The sequence below is a fragment of the Argopecten irradians genome, chromosome 8, assembly GCF_041381155.1.
Source record: "Argopecten irradians isolate NY chromosome 8, Ai_NY, whole genome shotgun sequence".
NCBI lineage: Eukaryota > Metazoa > Mollusca > Bivalvia > Pectinida > Pectinidae > Argopecten > Argopecten irradians.
In genome coordinates, this window is record NC_091141.1 from 1625710 (window position 1) to 1642717 (window position 17008).

General features: G+C 35.4%; 2 protein-coding genes across 2 annotated transcripts; one reads left to right on the forward strand and one right to left on the reverse strand.

Annotated features, from left to right (window-relative positions):
• The first annotated feature begins 156 nt into the window (after positions 1 to 156).
• LOC138329070 (cytochrome P450 3A5-like) lies at positions 157 to 11584 on the forward strand. The gene is made up of 13 exons (XM_069275793.1): positions 157 to 276; positions 876 to 928; positions 1144 to 1240; positions 2492 to 2608; positions 3378 to 3472; positions 4304 to 4455; positions 5613 to 5737; positions 6063 to 6168; positions 8155 to 8312; positions 8685 to 8773; positions 9016 to 9153; positions 10355 to 10517; positions 10739 to 11584. Exons 1-13 carry the CDS (start codon positions 187 to 189, stop codon positions 10811 to 10813), a joined length of 1458 nt encoding a protein of 485 aa, XP_069131894.1. The 5' UTR covers positions 157 to 186; the 3' UTR covers positions 10814 to 11584.
• Positions 11585 to 15797: 4213 nt separating this feature from the next.
• LOC138328880 (uncharacterized) lies at positions 15798 to 16640 on the reverse strand. Its single transcript, XM_069275596.1, has one exon. It carries the CDS (start codon positions 16638 to 16640, stop codon positions 15798 to 15800), a length of 843 nt encoding a protein of 280 aa, XP_069131697.1.
• Between the last annotated feature and the right edge of the window lie 368 nt (positions 16641 to 17008).

The window sequence follows — 17008 nt, forward strand, 5'->3', positions numbered from 1 at the left end:
TAGCAAAAACTATAAAAGCGGTCCTTACATAGATTCAACTTTATGCTTGGTTCTAATAGTCCTATGTAATGCGATCCAGTTGAATAGTAATTAGCATGTATCATATATACACTGTATAACATGACCTGTCCGTGAGTACTTATGTTCGTGGAATGAATAACCATACATTATACTTATTGTAGTTTGATGAGTCGGGACTTCCTTACATTCAGACGGATGGGCATCCCGGGACCAACACCTTTGCCTATAATTGGCAACTTGTTTGCCATGAGAAAGGTGAGAACGTATGCTAATAAGCCGTCTACTTCCTTACAATAATTCGTAACGTTTTTGTATCATATACTGCCTAGGGTAATGTATTGATTTTCCTGATAAATTTGACGTTAAATATTAATTACGTTTCACTTTCGGTTAAATGATTAAATTTGATACATTTTCAAATGTGGGTTTTGAAAAAAATATGGAGTTCTAACCAACAGTATTTGCATAATACTATTGGTTAGAAACTTGTGCCAGGTCCCTGTGAGTAAGAAGCAGTGTCTTCATGAATCTGTCTCCATATTCTACATGAAGACGATTTTTGCTCATTTTTGTCTCTGTTTATATGAATTTCTCTCGTGGTACGAGTCGAAGATTTCAATAGTCAATTAATGCGACTTTGTGTGTATATGTTTACTTAATGTTGACATTGTTAATTGTATGTATTGTTTGAATTAATGAGGGCAAGAGAGCCTTTAGAGAGCTGTAAAGAAGTTACGAAATAAAACAACTTGTCAAATAAAAATATATGTATATATATTAGATAATATCTATTCAATTAATTATACATTTTTTTGTAATTGTAATTAATGCCATTTTCCCTTTGTCTTTTTTAGGGTGTCCGTGCCTTCGACACAGAGGCAATTAAAAGATATGGCAAAGTATTTGGGTATGTTATTTAGTTCTAGTAAAAATGTCATTTGTTACTAAGATGGATCATCTGTAATCATGTATCCAATACATTACACAAAATTACGTTAAAATACTAAACAAAGCAAAACATTCTGGTATCGCACATGACATAACATAAAATTGTATCAAAGAAATCAATCATAATTTCAATTATTATTCTAAAGTTAAATAATCTCTCGTTTTATTTTGTAGACATTTTGAAATGATTTCCTCGAATCTTATCGTAGCTGACAAAGAGATGTTGAGAGAAATCCTGGTGAAACAGTTTAATAACTTCTCGGATAGGCTGGTTTGTATAATACTTCAATACAGTCATGCTCATCAAGCTAACAATACTAGTTAGGCTATGTATAGATGCTCCACGCGCTCCCGACAAAACTTTTCGAATCACCGAACATTTTGGAACCACTGTAGACTTACCATATTCAGTACGTGTAGCGTCGCCTAGTGTGATTTCTGAGAATAATGTCCGACAACCAGATAAAAAACATTCGGACTTATCTGGGTTTATCTAATGATAATTTGCATATAATCTTCAACAACAAGTAACCTATAAACACACGTAAATCATGTTGGCCAGTCAATCAAAGTGAACAGATTATTTATAACCACGTGAAATCCCAAAAACATGGCAGGCAAAGCGACCGATTATAAAAGCTATCATCAGATGCCATAGAGCATCTATGTTAAACATACCTGTTACCATGTACCTTTACATTTGTCAATATAATCATTATCCTCGATAATTCAAGAGTTACTATCACCGTCGTTACATCCGCCCCTGGGTCAACTGAAAGTTCTATGTGAGACATCTGATGAGACATGTATATTGGTCCCTATTTGTAAAAACTATCCGGAGATGCTGGAACAAAATTTTCTACTTAGGGGATATTTGTGGAACTGTATGCGCTAAAGTAAAGTACAGTTTTAACCGAAATGTCATGTTTGTTTCTATGCGTATATTATGTATTTTACCAACTTGTCCAAGTACATGTACATGTACATGTTATCAGTACAGTGTACATTAGACGGAAAACTTGTTAGCATTAGGAAAAAGCCCACTACACCTTCTGAACAACCTTATCAAAAAATTTCATAACGCAGGTCGTATTATGTTTTCCGGCGTCGTCTTAATTATAACGCGTTAGTTGACTATCACTGCGCCAGACGGCAAAACGTCAACTTGTTTGGTGTTGTAACCTCATCTTTGGCCATCGTTATCAATTTTATTATACTACAATTGTTTTAAAGAGACTTTATTTTTTTGGTTTCTGAAAGGTAGCCTAGTTGCCCCTTCATTAATATCATGAAGTTGATTATCATTTACATTGACTATGAAAACATTTAAAGATATCATTCTTCAAAAATGAATTGTTATAAGAACTATGACATCTAACTGTGAACAGAATAAGCTTTCCTATTATTGCTTCCTAATAAATAATGCTGTATGGTAGCCTTCTTAGCTTTTTGGGAAGCTAATACTTGTATACAATCTATGCTGGGTTCACTGTGATGTGTGCTATTGTTTTACGTTTTGTAGATGATTGACGGTTTCAATGGAGATTTGGATCATAGCCTCATGTGTACCAAAGGTAACCAATGGAAACACGACAGAAGCATTATTACACCAACATTCTCATCTGGCAAATTACGAAAGGTAGGTATATACCAATATGTACTCTCTCTGGCACCACTCTCACTTATTATCACTGTCGTAATATGTATTGGACTATATTTACTTAGCATTGGTAAGTCTGACATCCAATATAGACTGATATACAGAAAAGGGGACACAACTCATCCGTGATGTAGGAATGGGCTATTTAGTTCAAATTTAGGTGCTGTCAAATATAACAGGTAATCCCAACAGCGAAGGTTCTAATTAAAAGTTAAGATGTTATACTGAACTCTCTTTTTTCACATATTTTAAAAATTGATAAATGTTACTTAGTCAGATATGATCGAGAACCTGTATGCACACCAGAATGTATGTTCACTACACTAAAGCACGAAAGCCTACAATAACATGCTTTGACATAAACAAACTTGAGGTAAGAACAAACGTATCAACTTCGATAAAATTCTCCACTCGTATACCTTATATCGTGTTTCAGCATCGCTATTTATCCATATCAAGTTAACGACCATTCTGCCTACATTTCAATTTATGTAAAGTGAATCTCGTTGTCGTAGCAAACGAAGCAATCTTTGACTTAAATATCTATGTCTAGGCCATCCTTGATGACCCAGTGGTTACTATCACTGACGTTATATCCACTTCATAGCAAAGGCTATGTGACCGGTAGCTTGGCCTTTTATGATAGATTAGATATGAAATTAAAATATTCTGAACATGATACACTGTATTGTCAAATGTTTCTTCTCAAGCAATATCTTTTTAAAATGTCATTATATTATATATAAAGATGGTGCCACTTGTCCAACAAGCATGTGACGTATTGGTGAACACAGCCAAGAAGGTAATGAAGAATGGGGAGGATGGCCAAGTAGAAATGAGAAGGTAAAAACATTCACTGAAGGGTGTTCATGGCATTGTAAATTGGTCTTTGTATAATACCATTAAATGATAGTGTATGTTGATAGCGCTGACATGATTTGTCTGTGACTCAATTATTTATTAAACATTACGTGACATTGCATTTTGCATTGTGTATGGTACGACATCGAATACATAAACGTGCGTGTATAAGCACGAGACCTGGTTATATACCGCCTGGCGACCGGTTAGTAACATCCATGTATACCATTGACATTTGCAAACTATGCAGCATCACTCTTTTGTTTCCTCAAGATGTTTTCACATGTATAGAATATTTACAACATCAATTCTACAAATTATAGAGCATGTCATTACGACATTTGAATGAATTTAAGCTACATTGAAAAAATGCTAACTCCATTCATTAGATATAAACTCATCATTCTACAAGTCTCATTTAAAGTCTCAGATCGATTAGTAATTGAGACGCCGTTGCGAAGTCGAATTCTAAAGATATTAAAATTCTAAGATAATTAGACTGTTCTGACTGAGATTTTAGGTCATTGCTTTTCACTAGAACGTATTCTGTTGCCCATACAAGTTCAAGTTTGTTTAATATAAATAATGAATGAAATTATCGTGATAGAAAGAAATATGGCTTGATAACGTTATCAATATATGTCAACTTTCAATTTTCGCTATGACACTGATTTCCGATAACCAGTTTTGATGTCCATTTATCACTACCGATGTGAAAGATTAAATCATGCATTACTGATGAAGTTGGAAGTGAAACAAGGCAAGTTAATTGTTTCAATCTTTTATTTATTCACTGATATTATATCGTTGCAGATTATTTGGAGGTTTTACTATGGACGTGATCAGCTCCACGGCTTTCGGTATCCAGGTGGATTCGCAGAATAATCCCGATGACCTCTTCGTAAAACATGCCAAACAAATGTTCGACTTCGGTTTTACGTCATCCCCTGTGACCCTCCTTATTTGTGAGTTATTTTTTTCTTATATTATCTCCTTTAGTCCTCCTAATTTGTGAGTTTCATTTTGTCGTATCTCAATTTCAGTAGCCCTCCTTATTTGTGAGTTTTATTTTGTCGTATCTCATCTCCTGTAGTCCTCCTTACTTGTGAGTTTTATTTTATCTGATATGATCTCCTGTGGCTCTCCTTATTTGTGAGTTTTATTTTGTCGTATCTCATCTCCTGTAGTCCTCCTTATTTGTGAGTTTATTTTATCTGATATGATCTCCTGTGGCTCTCCTTATTTATGACTTTTATTTTGTCGTATCTTATCTCCTGTAGTCCTTCTTATTTGTGAGTTTTATTTTATCTTATCTCATCTACTGTGGCCCTCCTTATTTGCGAGTTTTATTTTGTATCTCATATTCTGTGGCCCTCCTTATTTGTGAGTTTTATTTTATCTTATCTCATCTCCTGTAGTCCTCCTTATTTGTGACTTTTATTTTATCTTATCTCATCTCCTGTGTTCCTCCTTATTTTTTATTTTTTTTATCGTATCTCATCTTCTGTGACCCTCCTTATTTTTAATTTTTATTTGATGTTATCTCATCTCCTTTGGCCCTCCTTATTTGTGAGTTTTATTTGATGCTATCTCATCTCCTGTGGCCCTCCTTATTTGAGAGTTTTATTTTGTCGTATTTCATCTCCTGTAGTCCTCCTTATTTGTAACTTTTATTTTATCGTTTTCGCCGCGAATACAATACATGTGGAGACATTATCTATTACTGGGATAGCTATTTAAACTACATTTCGGTGCAATTTTGGAAACATGCAATTTAATTGGATTATGCAATGAATAGTTTTGCCTGGTTTCCACCAATTGTATCGAACGGTGGCCCAATCTATTTATAAATAAATAATTGAACATATTGCTCGAGTGATTTGTCTATAAATAGATTGGGAATTCCCCGGGCTGGTGTATTACAGCGTCGAATTCGTTACTTCAAGTATTGTTAATATATGTAAAATACAAATATAGTCATTCAAACTAGACAATTTTACGGTTTTGATGCAGTGTATAATAAAATCCAAGCAAAATTATTTTGCATTTTGAATTAGGTCAATATATGATTTTATTTACCAAAGAAACCATATTAATATTGGACATTTGTTGTTGATTTCAGTGTTTTTTCCTGCACTGAAACCACTGCTTAAGAAAATGGGTTTTGCTGCTTTTCCCAAAGAAAGCATGGTTTACTTCCGTAAACTTACCACACAGCTGTTGGAGGAGAGGAGAAAAGACAAAACGGTATATTTGGATTTTTTTATTATAGATAAATGACAATAGATTCTGTGTGTTACAATGATGGATGATGCATGATCATACATCCTGAATGTTGTTTGCAGGATACCAAATCACCCTCTTATGTTACCCATTCCATATATAAAGCTTGAAAGATTAATACCATAGATACATGCTGAGTTTATTTTTTTATGATATTGTTAACTTGTTTCTGTATGACTAGGGATAACAAAAATCTGATTCCACATCGTGTCTTGGCCTATTCATATGGTAATGATTGTTTACTAATATCCAATTTACTCTGAACAATCAATTGTTGCTAACGTTACAGACAAGTCGTTCGGATTTCCTCCAATTGATGATAGACTCCAAGGAGGATGGAAATAAATCAGAGGATACCAATGACACTGCCAATCACTGGGATTCTAAACAGAAAGGTGATTTCTATTAGTGCCATACGTCTCAAAACATTATCTTATTCTATTTACGATGATTACGATGAATGTGTATCAAATATATTTCAATTATGGACCCTTGTTGAGGTCAATGTGGTGTTATATTACCCGAGTAGAATAAATAATGACCGAGGGGGAAGCCCAAGATCGAAATTCTACAAGGGCAATATAACACCACATTGACATCAACAAAGGTCCATAATTGATATATATTTGATACACATTTAATAGGAATATCGACTCGGTTGTGACGTCACAATAGGAAATATTGATTCGGTGTTTCCAAAAAACGGAAACATCGAGTCAGTATGCTTTCTAAAAATGGAAACATCAAGTTGATATGCTAAATATCGCCCTCCACGTGACAGTGTATCAGCCAATGAAAGTGTCTGAAAATTGGAGCATATCTAATACATTGATGTACATCCACACCTTCCTTGGTGGTCACCTCTTTATAAAGACCATCTATATAACAAGTCCACTTTCATTGTCAAGGTCTGCAAGAGGTAAATTCCAACAAAATTTGGGCTGTGAAGAAAGATCAGTTTGCTATAAACACTCTTTTTGTCTGGTCCATTGGATGATCTTTATAGACATATTTATCTGTAGCTTAGTTCTGTGTGGTTTGGCGTCACTTTTTCATTAACCAGTCAGTATTTTTTTAAGGATTTAAGGATTTAAGAGGTAAAGGAAGTCAAGAGAAAAAAAAAACACCGACATGTGTCAACTACCTCTCATAGGTTCCCAACTCGAGACCCAGATGTAGAGGCTGCCATCGGGTCCACTTGATATGATTTAATTACTTTATGTTTATAATATATATCACATATATTAGATAGCTCCAATTTTCCACTATTTTCATTGGTTAATATACTCTTTTGTGGAGGTCGATATTCGACATTTTGACTCGATGTTTCCATCTTTAGAAAGCATATTGACTCGATGAATGTTACTATTTTTATAATTACCGGGTCAACATTATTTTTGTGATGTCACTACCGGGCGATATTTCTATTGTGACGTAAAAACACCCCGACGTCGATCTCTTCGGGAAGAAGTAGTCGAGCCATTTTCCATGTATTTCTATATTACTTACAGCACGAAGCAAACATTTTATAATAATTATTGTATCTAATATAAGAATTATAAATGTCAGTATATTATTAGTTATATAGTCTATAAAGGCAAATAGGGTCAGTGAGATTTATAGAGAGCAAGGGCGTAACTCGAGCCTCTTATACTTCTTTATGACTCTCTATGCCTTTATAGGGGGTGAGTAACTGACTATATAACGTAATTATCGCATCGAGGACCATAATTTTTTTTTTCATTTGGTCTGTGTTTCCTTTTTGTTTTGTCAATAATCTGACATCAAACTTGAATCATGCTGGCGAATGATACAAACCATCGACGCATCACAAACAAAAGTGACACAAACATCCATCAAACATTTAAAGAGCAATCTCCTTGATCATCTTTGCATTCTCGCTGAGACAATCACTCAAAAGTCATGCCGATGAATTGATTGTAGAGTGAGGATTCACTTGTACGAATCCCTCCAAGTATTAGATGATTTTTACGGTAATAATATGATGTATTTACTGGAAGAGAATGTGTTAAAATTTTGAAGCGAAGGCGACAGCCGCCATATTGCACCATAATAAAATTTACTGACCCTATAAAGTGTTAGAAGGTCACACCATGGCGGCTCTCCGCCAGTCATTTGGGCACATTTCTGTCCGAGGTGCGATAAATAATATTATATTACATACATTCTACAAATATCGTTTACCCTATCACCCGAGATAGGTTATCTACATACTTGTTGTGATAAAGTAACATGAGTAAGAAAAAAGTGTGTTTCTTCATCAACATCATAACATCCATGTCGTTACGTTCAAAATATTTACATACCGTCTTCTCCCACTTTTTTACAATGTATGTTCATATTTGATTTATTGATGTTAGGAATAACATTCGAATCAATCCTGGGGAATGCTGAACTATTCTTCGCTGCCGGTTACGAAACTACGTCCATCACCCTTACAATGACTGTGTACAACCTCGCCACCAATCCAGATTGTCAGGACAAACTGCGTCGGGAACTCGAAAAGGAACTCGGAGCGGTAAACAGCTGTGATAATTGCATATGTTCAACTGATGTAACCGCTTTTGAAAACAGAAGGCACCATTGTAACGCTAGCTATATACATCTTAGTCTGAAGTTATAAAATACATAGGGCCAATTCCGTATCGCTAGTTGCACTTTGGATTACATCATTTTCTAAAAGGCCAAATAAGAAGCGGCAATCATAGTTTAGAAGTCATTAAGAATAAAACAGTCTCGTAAATTCTAAAAACAAAGTTTTGAAAAATAATTAACCAAATGGTCTACATGTGTTTGAATAGGATACACTACAGTTTCTTTATTTTTCATTAATAAAAATAATAAATTTTGATCGTGTGAATATACGCTGATTATGTATTTTCTTTTAAAGGAAAATATCGATTACGAGAACGCTCAGAAGCTACAGTACCTGGATATGTGTATAAATGAGACTCTAAGGATGTACCCGCCAGCAATGAGGTGGGTGCCCGACTTTATGTGTAATTTTTTTCACCTTGAAATTAATTTTGAATACGATTTTATATAAGAGATAATCTATAAAATCATAACGTGTATTTGTCGCAACATGTCTGTATGAACATATTCATATTTTGATTAGAGCTTTCAATTAAGATTGCATTAATGTAATTGATAATAAATCTTACATTATAAAATTCGGAACGATTTTGCAGAAAAATATATAGATAACACATTATTTGTAGATTTGAGAGAATGTGCGTTAAGACCACCAAGGTAAAGGACATTACGATTCCAGTCGGAATGAGTGTCTCTGTGCCAGTATACGCAATGCAGCATGATCCAGAAGTTTGGGAAAAGCCTGACGTCTTCAATCCAGAGAGGTATATATTATTTAAGATTAGCACATAGTCCAAATGCTATCGTTTCAGGCCACGTGTTTGATGAAAATTTTCTTGGAAAATTGTAACGTCATATGGAGTTAGAAGAGAGGTTGATGTTCATGAACTAGTAATCCTTCATAATTAATTTGTCCGAGAAAAGCGCGAAAACCGACGGTATCGTGACATCACAAAAGCGAAACACTACTCCCCGGAAAAGTCAAATGAATCGTATATTAAGCTTATTTCGTTTACTAAATAGTCTTAAAATAGTTAAAAGCATTGGTGTGACTCTTTTTTTCACATCCCGATGACATAAAAAATTGACATCAATGCATTATTATAGTTGCTAAAACAATACACAAGAGAACTGTTAAAAATAAATGTTAGCATATCTTAAGACACAATTTTAGCATGCAAATTTTTGTCATTGACTTTTCCATTTATGTTCATGTCAAAAGCATATCTGTAGACGGTAAAAGTGAAACTTGAAATATATCTTATTAATACTAAATATGTTTTAGTTTTGTATATGTAGGTATAGATATTGCAATAATGTAGCAGTAGATTAACTTGGATAAATTGAATCAATTTCATTTATACGGAATATGGAGGAGTTTTGTATATTTTCGTTTTGCTATAATTTGTTTTTATTGTTTTGTTCTCATTTGTAAGTATGATATTCAATTAAACCTTATTGCTTCCTTACATCCACACACAAGGGATCGATAACAAAACATACAGGTACATAACACACTGTAGATCGAAACAACAACTTAAACATTCATCAAGCCAGCTTTCCTCAGTTCAAATGACTTTTTAACAAAGAGGCCTAAATCCTGTAGAAGTTTTATATCATTCGAAGACAAGAGTTGTAAGAATTTTTCAAAATCTGTTAGATGGTGGTTAATTACATCTTTATGACTACTAAAGAAAATTGTTTTCGCTGTACTGTTTATGGATCATTTAAAAATGAAGTGGGTTTCATCCTCAATCTCATTAGAAAATTTGCATAATCGCATAGGACGGGGATTTTTGTTTACCCTACTCGCCTCAATTTCTAAACTGTTATGTAGTCTTCTTTACTCAACTCGTATACGGCCGATAGTCTTCATTTAGATATTAACTCTTACAATATTTAATATTGACAACATAGATATAGACCTGTCTGTTTGATATGTATTTTTATTATTATCACTTTAAGGTTCGCACCTACTGAGAAGGCGAAATATGATCCCATGGATTACATGCCATTTGGACACGGTCCACGGAATTGTATTGGTATGAGGCTGGCTTTACTGGAGGCAAAGATGGCACTTGCTGACTTTGTGCGCAACTTCCGGATAAGTGTTGGCAGTAAAACTGACGTATGTCATTTTTCATTCACTTAATTAATAATGTTTTTCAGCGATGTAATTAATTTTACTTCTAATTTATTCATACAATTAATATTATCGATAAACAGGTTATTGTCTAACAGATAAACAGATAATCATATATCTCTTATTATGTTTAACAGAAATAGTATGAAGATTTAAAAATAATTACCTTCTAAAGCAATAACATTTTATGGTTGTCTCTGTTTTAGATACCACCAAAAATGGAGGATGAGGAAATCTTGAAACCTACGTGTCTGTGGCTTAAGTTGGAAGAAATAAAATGAGCTTGAACATTCCTAATTTATGTCGGATCGTTCGATGGAAAAAGTTGTGCATGTCAATCATCGAAACAATTTAGATATTTAGACATTGTTTCTTAAGACGATTATTTAAATGCACTATCGCTACTACAGCTTAAGTCAGCTTCATATACTTCTAAGAAACTTTTTTTTAATTCATGTGATATTACGATATTGCTTTTGTTGATATCTAACGGTATAAATCACCGTTTCTATGCATAATTAATTGATAAATTTTGCAATAATATGAGCATAATTACAGAATGTATATTTAGCGGCCGAGTGGTTAAATGTCCCGACATAATTCCACAAGTCGTCCACTTCTGGAATTAATTACGAAATTAGATTAGAAAATATTGAAGAACAAATCATGTATTTTTATTTGATTTATCTTTTAATTCTTTGTCGCTATTCCATATGTTTAAATGTAAACAGTAAGAGTATTAAATAATATTGAAATATTTCATAATTGTAAAAGTTTAGTTGCATTAGTGACTGGATTCATAGGATTTGTAAGCACGTATGCCTAGGAAGTAGTAGAAAATCATTTGGGGTAGATTGTTTCAAAAGCATATTGCATTGTTTCATGTTTTGCAAACAAACTCTTTTACTTCTACCGGAATTAAGATTCGGTATATTTATCGCATACTATCCATTGTATATTGTTTCTTTAAGCATTCTACAAGTTATACAATTTATTCATATTGTGACTCATTTTTACGAAGTACTTTACAATAAACTGTGATGAACATCTTAGCATATTTTTGTTCTCAGTTGAAATAGAAAGAAATATTTGAACTCAGTTTTGTGTTGTCTTTTATCATAGAAACCGATAAAATCAATATAGTGCTGTTTTGCCATAATACTATTATACATATAGCTGAGCTTACATAAGTGATAAGTATGTAATATGTATAAGTAAAATTCATTGGCATACAAGGTATCATCAATTAAAGTTAACCTGGGGTTTTTGGAAGGGAGGTTACTCGTAACTTCTGATTGTGTGAGTTTTGTTTTATCTATTTATCTATTTCATGCATTCCTTTATTTATTGATTGCTTTCTCTCAATATGCAGTTAACGGTGATCACGGATATTTTTCTGTTCAAACTGTCGCTACCATATCAGAAAAAATGATTACAATTTAGTATTAATTACTAAAACACAAAAACATTTTTTGATAACATTTTTTGATTTTTTGATTTTTTTACAGTGTAGTGTTGTAAGGATATTATTGTACCAGTACTTTTTGATGCAACAGTATTTTTTTTTGTTATTATTACTGCCAGAAAACAGCTTCAAACATCCTTTTAAATTTGCACAGTAACAGAGCAATGCTAATCAAAGCAGTGTTCCCCGTACTGTTATAGGATAGCGAGATGAAATTGGCTTACTTGTATTTTACCCGATAATCCAACCGATTAACATCATATGTGTTTCATCTTATACAAAACAAATGTAATGTATGGCAGTGGTACAGGCCATTTGCATATAAAATTATCATACACGTTTACCTAACGTTTTGTACGATATAAATGTTAAGTGTAAAGCTATCTAAATGACAACAGCAACCAACCAACATAAAGACTGGGCAAATTTAATAAACATTTACACATAAAATTATTACAAGTCAATATCCATTGACAGTAAAAATAAAATAAATTAATTGTACATATAGAGAAAAATTGGAAAGTTGAAATGTCTAAAAAAAAACTTTAACCCCCTACATTATATGGAGAGAACTATCTATAGTAATACTACTATGGAGATAGGAAGCAATGCGAATAATATTACCCTAGTGGGCAAAGCAAAAGGGGATGGGAGGGTGGGTTAAAAGATATTTAATGGCCCACCAAGCGTACTCCCATACTGCATGGAGCTATGCGTTGTAACAGCTTGCACATGGCTGTAAAACTGTCTACTACTTAGAGAGCATGGCAAGGGGGGTAACTCTAACCGCAATGTCCGGAAAAGGCCCCATAGGCCTGCATGTATTTACAGTCTTACAAAATTTATTTTTACCAAAATTATCACTTTGTGCGATATAAATGTTAAGTGTAAAGCTATCTAAATGACAACAGCAACCAACCAACATAAAGACTGGGCAAATTTAATAAACATTTACACATAAAATTATTACAAGTCAATATCCATTGACAGTAAAAATAAAATAAATTAATTGTTCATATAGAGAAAAATTGAAAAGTTGAAATGTCTAAAAAAAAACTTAAACCCCAAGCCCAGTGAAAATTGGTTGATTAATGAAGTAATTGGTTATGGAGAAAAAAAAAGGGGGGGGGGGGGTTATAGTATATGTACAAATGGAAAAATATGGAGGCAGCCAGGCGTGGTTACCTTCTGCACAAAACATCAATTCAACGCAACTGATTTTGTAAATTCTTGCATAGTACGCAATTTTACATCATTGTCATGTTCTATATATATCTAGAGACAGCTTCACTGAACCAAAGACCAATATGCTTGATAACGTCCACAGGAACACCTAGTTTGTTGAGCCACGTGGCTCCACCTCTACGGAAAGAATGTCCTTTGATATTCGAGGATGGAATGCCGGCCTTTGTCAAGCAGCCATGAAGCAAACTGAGAAACGTTCTATAACACAGGGCCGACCCATCGTTCTGAAGAAACAAAGGGCCCATAGGGTCTGCAGACTTGGAGAACTGTAATAATACTAGAATAGCACTTGCTAGACATAATACACTAGATTTTTCTAATTTGGGGAGGTACACTTCCACTACCTTCTCCCTATATTGAATTGTCTTTGTCCAACGGAGAAAAATGATGAACCCCCATTCATAGGCTAAAACATCCACTCTCCGTAGATCTCTATCCTTGTTGAAGGCTTGGCGAACTACCACATTACCTGGTCGTAGTAGGCCAAAAAAGCTACTAAGCATGCACACCAAAAGGATATGTCTTGTAGGTTGTCCATACTTAGAATTGAATGTATTGCTTGTAGAATTTGAGGTGTAATAACATCAACAGGCTTTTGCGCGACACCCAACACACGTTTAACTCCGGATTACTCCGTTTGCAGGTGGTAATCTCCCTTTAGGGGATCAGATAAATTTGAACACTTGTGAAAGTGAGTAATTATGTTGAGGTATTGTCTAGCTGTACTAAAACGAAAGTGCTTTACCGATACCAGATAGGCGATATACATCTGTAAGGTTGTAGACACAGCTGGAACAGGTGTTAGACGAAACTGCGCACAGAATTCCACATAGCACCTCAGATGTGTAGTATACGTCGCCGCCGTAGAATTAGCCCACGCCCTTCTTTTCAGGTCTTCGGCCACTCCATGGAGGGACTCTGCTGTTGAACCACCTGTAATTCACAAACGACAAAGACATATGGTGAGTAAGTTCCTCTACTGTGAATGGTTCAAATTGGAGGGATGGTATCAAATTGTACAGGTGTGTCAGTTTTTGTGGCTCATGTAACCTAGAACATGTGTCTGCAATCACATTATATACACCGGGGAAGTACACACACTTCAAAGTGAAATTGTAAAAGGCACAAAACCAGAAGAGAATTCGCAGTAGAAACATGCCTGTGTGGCTTCGACAAGATCCTTTATTAATCTATGCTGCTGCGGACCTATTGTCTGTGTAGATAAGTACTTTTTTGTCTTTTAATTGAGAACACCAGCGACAAATTGCTAGGTAAATAGCGACTAGCTCCTTCACATTAATGTGTTCTGATTTAAGTGGTGGTAAATCAAGATTCCAATTAGTATAATAATAGTCTCCACAAAAATAACCTCCCGCACCATGATCACAGGCATCAGTTTGTAATGAAGTTACAGGTTTTGTGTCTAGAATTTTGCATGTACCATTGAACTGGCTAATGAAGGTAGACCACCAGAATATGTCCTGATAAAACTCGGAGGATAGCAGCACTTTGTGGTGACGGTGTTTGATGGAATCTTTCATGCTGATGTGATACGTCATAAAAATGTGCGACCACCACAAATTACTTGAGCAGCCCAATTAAGCTTCCCACACAGTGTTTCGAGTTGGGCTTTACTAGCACGGCGCTTTCTTTGATACGACAATAAAAGAGTTGAGAACTCTGCAAGTTTGTTTGGTGGTAATTCAAATGTCATTTGGATGCTGTCGATGATGATACCAAGAAAACAAATCCTAGTATTTGGACCTGCTACTTTGGAGTAGTTTATGGAAAAACCTAATCTGCGTAAAACAGTGATCAGGCTATAGAGGGCTTTTGAACACGCCGAGAAAGTCTTCCCAAAGATTAGGAAATCGTCCAAGTACGCAATAACAGTAATACCATATTTAGCCTTTAAAATCCGACATACTGCACTGCTGAGTCGTTGAAAAATATGCGGGCTCTTAGCAACCCCAAAAGGGAGCCGAGAATCGTAAAGGTAGGTCGGAGATGAGTCACCTGTAAATGTTTATTTTAATCCTGTGGCGGAATAGTTTGACGGATGAATAGGTACAGACCTGTATGCAGCACTAAGGTCAACTTTGGCTAGGTAGCAACCCCGAGTTATGTGTTTATCTACTTCACGGAGGTCCATATATGAACAGGAACAGTCTGTCGTGATATGATCATTTAGAGAAAGACCTGATGGCCTGCTCGCATCATGAATCAGACGTATTTTGTTATCCGATTTTGGAATCGCGCCCAAAGCACTGATAATTCGCGGTTTTTCACTACAAACAACATAGTTACCATGGATAATCTCAGTGTGAACTTGTTTTTCAACCAAGTCATGGTATTTAACACATGATGAATAATTGTCATTTTCAACATCAATAATATTGTTCATGTCTAGCTCATTGTCGAATAAATCGAATCCATTTTTACACCACTTAATATGTAGTCCCTATCAAAATCATGCTGATCGAGTAAGTCATTCCAGCTACTATAATTCAGAGGACCTAAATTGTCACTTAATCTAGGCGCTGGACTCTGAATATCTACTTTTTTGACTCCGCGTTGACTGGGTGTTTAGTGGCCGGATGGTCTCGCGAGAAACACAGAGAACAATTATGAGCTAATTTGCAGTTTGTCGAAACACGGTCACAGTTCTCAATGTTAAATCGTCGACAAATTTCTTTGCCGTTGGGTAAGAATGGACCTTTCTGGCGTTTTGAAGCTGGAGAACGTCCATTTGGACTGTCTTGGTATAGATGTAATGTACCTGCATTAGGTTTTAGGATTAACTGGAAGTCCTGAATGTCACGACGTGGAGAACCCCAAGGGAAGCCGTCCTTGCACTGTGCCTCGCGATATTCCTTGTCATACAAGGTGACACTACCCCTGGCATAACGACTGAATAAACGCAATGTTTTTTGGGTGTGTTCGATGTATTGTACTACCTCTGGGGTCTTTATTTCATCCTTGTTGATCATGTGTAATAAAATTCCCAGGCTACCATATCCCCACTGTTCTACGGACAATTGGTGGACTTCGGGACGTAATTTCCGATTGAATTTTATGCCGTTGTCCGTTATGGTAATGCCCTCCTCGCGAATCGAGGGTTCTTCCATAACAAAATCTTTGACATTGTATGCTTTTATTGACTGACAGTTTTGGGGTGTTTCGTTGATACCTGACACACCTAACATATCACATAGTGTTTTAAAAGATTCAGCGTTAGTGAAGTGACCATTTTTGTCAACGCTTATCTGGCCCTGGGTATCAACACTTGGCCTACCTTGTTCAAGTTGTTGGGAGACTCTGTCCGACGTCTGGTCTTTTGTAACCAATTTGGTCTGCATATCAGCGATCCTTTGTTTTGTCTGTTCAATGTCCGACATTAGTTTTCATTTTTTTCCTCTGCTTGCAGATCTGCCAGTTGTTTTTCCAAAATGTCGGTTTCCCGCGTAATTGCGCTAGGCCTAGCCGGTTGAGAGTCATGCACCACGTGTTTTCCTCGTCCGAGGGATTTTGAAACTGGCCGAGGCAAAGTTTGTATTTTGGGGGTTACATCTTGCTCGGACCCCTTTTCCGCGTTGCACCTTGTCAAATTGAGGTGTTCCTCTTCGGATGTCTCCGAATCCTGAAGGGCCTCGTGTACCACGGCCGCCGCCATTTCAAAAAAAATTGTTCCGGTTTTGTCAGAATCAAACGCTGACTTTGGGCTTACTAAAACTCTAGATACACGTATTTTTTCCCGTGGTCTCAA